The 7,487-nt window shown below is 45.5% G+C and overlaps 1 protein-coding gene across 1 annotated transcript in view; it reads left to right on the forward strand.

The window, feature by feature from the left end:
• TRPV1 (transient receptor potential cation channel subfamily V member 1) overlaps window positions 1-7,233 on the forward strand; it is a 31,187-nt gene extending 23,954 nt beyond the window's left edge. Inside the window, exons 13-15 of the mRNA XM_037133011.2 lie at window positions 600-727; window positions 1,237-1,352; window positions 6,633-7,233. Of these exons, the coding sequence (XP_036988906.2) occupies window positions 600-727; window positions 1,237-1,352; window positions 6,633-6,805 (417 nt within the window). The 3' untranslated portion in view covers window positions 6,806-7,233. The remainder of the gene's footprint in view (window positions 1-599; window positions 728-1,236; window positions 1,353-6,632) is intronic.
• The last annotated feature ends 254 nt before the right edge of the window (window positions 7,234-7,487 follow it).

A 7,487-nucleotide genomic window follows, 5' to 3' on the forward strand; every position in this document is an offset into this window, starting at 1 on the left:
GCCCTGACAGCTACTTTTTTGAGACTTTTGCTCCACATTTGCTTTCCCCACTAATAATAAAAGTAACATTCTTATTAAGCATAACTGACTCTGTTCCAGGTACTTACTTACGTGCTCTCATTTAATCCTCACAAGGATGTTATGAAGTGGGTATTATTACTATCCCCATTTTTTGGATGAAGGCAGCTGAGGCACAGAGACATTAGGTATTTGTGTCCATGTAACTAGTAAGTAGCCTATCCAGAGGTCAGCCCAGGCATTCTCACACCCAAGGCTCTGCTCTTAACCACTACTAAGTTGCCTCTTCATCAGCTCCCCAGGGAAGGGTCTGGGGCTGGTGCACTCCACACCACTCATGGGGCTCACCACTCACTGGCAGTGCTTGGGCAGGTCTGGGGCCAGGCAGGCTGAGCTCCTTCTGTGCAGTGGTGACCACAAGGCTTCGAAGACAAGCTGGCGTCATGGGCACTTCAGGTGCTGCTCTGAGCAGCTGGGCCTGGGAGAGACCCTGGGGAGGCTGACCTTGGCAGCCGGCACTGGCAGCCAGCATGACCCTTGAATGAGTTTCATGTCCCTCTGCCCTTTGTGTCTTTCTGCAGAGAGCTATCACCATCCTGGACACAGAGAAAAGCTTCCTGAAGTGTATGAGGAAGGCCTTCCGCTCAGGCAAGCTGTTGCAGGTGGGGTATACACCCGATGGCAAGGATGACTACAGGTGGTGTTTCAGGTAATGCCCAAGCAGGACTCAAAGCCTGGGGAACTCAGAGCAGCTGTGGATATTGGGGACCCACTCAGAGCCACCAGTGGATATAGAGGCCTGCCTCAGGGCTCACCTATAGGGACTCACCTAGAGCCAGCTATGGGTACAGGTGCCATTGCAGGGCTTAGTGTGGGCATGGGGTCCCACCTGTAGCCAGCTGTGGGTACAGAGCCTGTCTCAGGGCCTTTTGGGGCCAGCCATGGACATAGGGGACTCTCCCCATGCCAGCTGTAGGTACAGTGCTCAGCTGTGGCCATAGTAGGCCCACCTTAGATCTCAGCTGGTGAGACCCAGACATTAAATGCAAGAAAATGAGGTATCCAGGAGTCACCTGGTAATCAGGGTCATAACTAAGGCTCCCCATCCTGATCTATGGGCTTCTTGGGTTTGGCCTGTGGGGCCAAGCCCTTGACCTGGAAAGCTGGGCATGGCTCTTAGGCCACCTGCTCCCTGACCCCTGTCTCCTTGCCCTGCAGGGTGGATGAGGTGAACTGGACCACCTGGAACACCAACGTGGGCATCATCAATGAAGACCCAGGCAATTGTGAAGGCATCAAGCGAACTCTGAGTTTCTCTCTGCGGTCAAGCAGAGGTGAGGTATAAGGGGAGGGCTGCTGCAGCATGTTGGCCAGGTGAAACCTTGGCTGCCCCCGCTTCTTGTAGGCCTTCCTCACCCCATGGCCTGGGCACTGGAATGGCCCCAAGAGTCATCCTCCCTCATACACTCATCATGGGCACTTCTTTGTGCTCTCATGCACACCTGCACAGCTGCTGCTCCACATTGCCCATGCATGTGGCTCTGCTAGCACCCTTGGCCCAGGCACCTGTTCAGTGCCCCAGAGGAAGAAGCTCAGGCCCACATCCAGCCACCTGGACTGCTGACCTCGTTGTGGACTTCCCTGTCTCCTCTGCCCCATGCCTCACCCCTGTGTGCACTCAGCTCTGTGATTCTTATGTACACACACAGGGCTACATGCACACTCATGTTGTGTGGCAGACATAGGAAGGAAGAAAATGGGAAGAGTAAAGGGTACACCTTGAGCAGAAAAGCCCTGCAGAAAATCACTACCAGAAAAAAGTCCTTTAACAGTTAATGGTAAACATTTAACAGCAGACATTAAATCTTAATTTAATGGTCTGACTAAAGATACTTACTTAAAAAGGGAGCTAACTTACTTTATATTGGATACATTTTTAGTTATAATTACAACCCCTCCCTAATTCTTTGCTTTTAGTTTTTGAAAATTGTGGGATATATATATATATGAATGATATAGATATGTGGGATATCCATATATCATAATGCCCCACCTTCCTCCTTGGCAACCTCTTTTCTACTTTCTCTCTCGGTGAATTTGCCTATTCTAAGTACTTCATATAAGTGGAATTATTCAATATATGTCAAGTTGTGCCTGGCTGAATAATACTCCATTGTGCGTATATGGTATAGTGTATTATATTTATCTATTCATCTGTTGGTTGACATTAGAATTGTGCCTACCTTTTTGGCTATTGTGAATAATGCTATGAATATTGGTGTGTAAGTTTTGTTTGAATCCCTGCTTTCAATTCTTTTGGGTAGGGGTGGAATTGCTGATTATATGATAATTCTATGATTACCTTTTTTAGGAACTGCCAAACTATTTTCCAAAGCAGCCATACCATTTTACATTTCCACCAGCAATGCACGAGGATTCCATACCCTCACTAACATTTGTTAGTTTCTTCTTTTTTAAATTATAGCCATCCTAATGGATGTGAGACAGTATCTCATTGCAGTTTTGATGTGCATTTCCCTAGTGACTAATGAATTGGAACATCTTTTCATGTTCTAATTTTCCATTTATACATATTTTTTGAGAAATGTCTATTCAAGCCCTTTGCTCATTTTAAAATTTGTTCTGTTGTTGTTGAGTTATAGAAATTTTTTACCTATTCAAGATATTAACACTTTATCAGATATATGATTTGCAAATATTTTCTCCTGTGTGTTGTCTTTTTGCTCTCTCAGTGGAGTCCTTTGATGCACAAAAGTTTTAAATAAAAAAAAAGATTTTTATTTATTTATTTTTAGAGAGAGGGGACAGGAGGTAGAAAGAGAGGGAGAGAAACATCAGTGTATGGTCACCTCCTGTGTGCCCCCTGCTGGGGACCTGGCCTGTAGCCCGGGCATGTGCTCTGACTAGGAATTGAACCAGCAACCCCTTGGTTCACAGGCTGGCACTCAATTCACTGAACTATACCAGACAGGGCCCAAAAGTTTTAAATATTAACAAAGCCCAACTTATCTATTTCTTTTGTTGCCTGTTATTTGATCTCATGTCCAGGCAACAATTGCCAAACCCAATGCCATAGGGACTTAGTCTTGTTTATATCAGTTAACCTTGCAAAATTGGTTTCATTGCACGTTGTCTTACTTCAAGCCACAGAACCTATTGACAATCATGTTAAGTGAGAACTTACTGTATAGATTAGTTTTTCATCAGATTTGGTTTACTTGAAAATGTCAAGTTCATCTTTATGTTTGAAGGATATTTTCACTGGATATAGAATTCTAGGTTAACAGATTTTTTTCTTTTTAAAATTAGAATACTTTAACTATGTTTCTCTTCTGTCTTCTGGCCTCCATTGTTTCTGATGAAAAGTTGCCCATTATTTGCAATGTTATTCTCCTATCTGTAATGTGTCTTTTTTCCTCTGGCTGTTTTTAAAATACTTTTTATTTTTGTTTTTCAGCAGTTTGACTAAGATGTGCTTAGGTATGGCTCTCTTTGGTCTTATTTTTCTTGGGGTTTGCTGAGATTCTCGGATCTGTACATCGACATGTTTCATGATAATGGGGAAGTAACTATATGCATTTTGCTTTATTCTTCTTTATTCTCACCATCTTCTCCTTTTGGGACTCTAATTACATGTATGTTAGACCTTTGATATTGTCCCATAGGTGTTTTAGGTTTTGTTCACTTTTTCTCAGATTTTTTTTGTTTCTCAAACATGATGATGTACATTGATCTGCCTTCATGTTCACTGACCCTTTTCTCAGCCATCTTCAAACTGCTACTAAGCCCATTCAGTGACTATTGCATTCCAAATATTGTGCTATTTGGTTTTAAGATTTCTATTTGGTTCTTTTTTAATAGCTTCCATTTGTCTCCTGGGATTCCTTATCTGTTCCCTCATTAAAGTGTATTTTCCTTTGGTTCTTTTAACATATTTATACAGACTAGGGAAAAAGTAGGTTTACTGTTGTGAGTATGTGAAACACAGAGTTTATTCTTATATTATTAATCATTGTACTATTTTCCATATGAACAACTGTAAACCTACTCTTGCTCCACCTAGTCACAGCTCCTTTAAATTCTCATTCTGGTAAATTCAACATTGGGGCCATCTTGAGGTCAGTTTGTATTGATTGCTTTTTTTGCCCCGACTGTGAATCACACTTCCCTGTTTCTTTTCATATTTAGTAACTATTCATTGTATGCTGGGTATCGTGAATTATATGCTGTAAAGACTCATGGTTGGATTTTTGTTCTAGTTGGCAGTTCAATTATTGATGAATCACTTTGAATTTGCTTAGGGTTAGTTTTAAGCTTTATTATGGTAGATCTGTGGACACTCCAAGATATTTGCTAATCCCATAAAACTTTTGGGACTCAGCCTCCAAATTTTCCAGTGAGGAGCTTATCAGGATTTGGTTTTAGGCTGTGTTGGGTGAGTCTTGAGTAGCGCTTACTCTAGGTTATATAGAGTGCATGGGGCATTTCTGGTATTTTAGCTTAACGTGGAGAAAGGGTGTTGAGGAGGTCTCTCCACTCTGGCTGGCCTGCACCTCCAATGTCCCTTAGTGCTGCTGAGCTTCTAGCATCTCTGTCCCATTTGCAACCTCATGGCAGCACTCTCTGTTGGGACTAATGCTGTCTCACCCTGTGCAACAGAGCCCAGCTCTCAGCCAGGGACTTATGGACCTCCATGTCCAAGTTCCTTTCCTCCTCTTTTCCTGTGCCCTGTCCCACAGATGCTAGCTGCTTCAGCTCAGAGGCACTGACACATTCTGCTTGGACCACTGCACCATAGTTAGAGAACTTGTCCCTAAACAAAACATCAGGGCAATCATGGGGCTCGCCTTGTGAACTTCCTTTCTCTCAGAAACTGCAGTTTTTTTATCACCTGCTGTCCTATGACTGAAAATATAAGGCATGTATTTGCTGCAGGTATTTTGTCCAGTTCTATGGTTGTTTACAGCAGATGGCCCAGTACTAGATACTCGATTAGAGCTGGGAGTGGAAATCTGTTTTTATCAAGAGACTTATTTTTGGGAAACTACTCAAGGCCTTCATCAGTTTTCCCAAGGGCCTTCTGCCATCCTGTAATTTCTCCATGAGTCTCATTGGGAGCGCTCCCCGTGTCATTCCATAATCCCTACTGATGACCTCTTCGTCAGTCGTTAACGGGTCTATTTGTCACAGAGGCATTTGAAGATGGCTTTGCATGCAATTTGAACACTTTTCCAACATCACTTTTATTGATTTCATGAAATATGACACCTTTTACAAGATTTGCCATTTCACTTTGCAGTTGATTTGCATTGTTAGCGTCACATTGTTGGCTGTCGACACACTGCCCATTCGCTGTGATATTAACAAAGACGTTGACCTGGTGGCAGGGACACACACATTCGTGTTAACTGGGGTGGTGGTAGGGGATGGTGAGAGGTTCCCTGATTTCATACTTTGCTTACCTAGCAAATGTTTCCTGAGGGTTTTACTTTCCTATACAACCTGTGACAGTGACACTCCAGTATGAGTAGCCAGATAGTCCAGATAACCCATGGTGCCTATGATTGCGAAGGAGGGAGGGAATGCAGGAGAGAAAGACCAGGGGAGAAAAGTGGTCAGTAACTGAGGTAGGGAGAGCACATGAGGGGGTCTTGGCCTCAGAACTATGGGAAGTGGACACTGGAAAGCCCAAACCTGATTTGAGGGCCCTGGAGCTGGGCTAAGCAGTCCCTAAGGCTGGGTCTCCCCACCACCCAGTCAGCCAGAAGATGGTGCCCTCCTGCTTCTATCCCTGAGTTCCCTGAGAGATCATCTTTCAGCACTTGATACTTAGTGTTAGACAGGGGTTGGGGGACAGGCCAATGACGGCCTGTGGGCCTGTGGGAAACACCAGGACCTGAAGTGTTAAGCTGGAGTAGCCATATTGGGCCCAGCTCCCAGCATTCCTGATGCCTTTGAGATGTGGCTGCTGTTGGATACTAGCAGAAGGGCCTGAGTTGTGGCCTAGGGGTATGAGGTGTGGCCAACCAGAGGGCTTGGCTGACCAGGGCTCTAGCCAATGGAAGGAGAGCACACACAGCTCTCCTGTCACTTCCTGCCTGTTATTTTTCTGAGGTGGCCAGGGCTGGAGCTACAGGCCCCATGTAAGGTCCCTGTCCAAAGCCCAGTGTCACTGTGATTCCCTTGGCATTGTTCCCAATCCGCTGTGCCCAGGTGGGGTCTGAACCCCAAATCCTGACTCTTTAGCTTGTGTTTATCACCTTACATATGACCTCAGTGTGGAGCAGGTTGGGGGCAGGCCCACTCTCCCTCCCACATGGGCAGGGAGGAAACGGAGGAGAGAGGCAAGCCATAGGCTCTTATGAAGCTATAAGCAAACCAGGGGGGAAGCGGAGGAAGAGAATGTGAGGAGCTGCCAGAGAGGATGAGGCTCCCAGAGCAGCTGAGGGAAGAGGAAACAACAGCGGTCCGGGTGTCTCAGGAAGCACTCACACGCCTGGACCCCCTTCCATCTGCAGATTGGTAAGATCTGCTGATACATATTTATTATTGTTTTACTGCACCCAAGTCAGTAATGATGTTTTACTGTTTAGTTGCAGGGAGAAACTGGAAGAACTTTGCCCTGGTTCCCCTTTTAAGAGATGCAAGCACTCGAGAAAGGCAACCTGCTCAGCCTGAGGAGGTTCGTCTGAAGCACTTCTCAGGGTCCCTCAAGCCAGAAGACGCTGAGGTCTTCAAGGATCCTGCTGCTTTAGGGGAAAAGTGAGGGACCCCCACGGGGTGCTTTCAACACTGTGGGCCTTAGGCTAGCACACTGGCTGGGGTCTGTGTGGGGAACACCTGTGCTGTCCCAGAAGCCTGGCCCGGCCTGCACCTGCCCAGACACATGGGGAGGAGTGGTGCTGGGGGCATGGGAAGTGATAGTCATCCAACCTCACTGTCCCCAAGTGCATCTCCTAACAGGAAAGGATCTTGCTTTTGAGGTTTTACTGACTTTATTAAACATCAAGAATGATAAATCTCTTGGACATATATGATGCCCCTGTTTTATCTTATCTTATCTTCATCTTATCTTATTTTATATTGCTGGGAGGAAAAGTGAATGAAGCCCAGGAAAACACCTTTTAGAACAAAGCGCTTGAGAGGCCACTCTGTATTGTGCTTACTCTCTCCCCTGTCCTGAGTGGTCTGGGGATGATACCGGGTACTCCTCACAGAAAGTGGGGAGGCTGGCCCCATTCCCACCTCTGCCAGAATCGTTTTTTTGCACAGCGACTTTGTCCTTCCATGACCTATCACACTTCCTAAAGTATTAGCTGTTTAAACAAAAGTAAAGAACCCCACCCCAAAGGTATGGCAGGATTTTTTAATGATCTTCCATTTGTAGCAGTCACTGTCCTGCCCCCTGCCATGGCACATGCTTCCACCGCCATCTGTCCTGTCATCTG

Source organism: Artibeus jamaicensis, unplaced genomic scaffold (genome assembly GCF_021234435.1).
Source record: "Artibeus jamaicensis isolate MK-2021 breed Jamaican fruit bat unplaced genomic scaffold, CSHL_Jam_final contig_777, whole genome shotgun sequence".
Classification (NCBI taxonomy): Eukaryota; Metazoa; Chordata; class Mammalia; order Chiroptera; family Phyllostomidae; genus Artibeus; species Artibeus jamaicensis.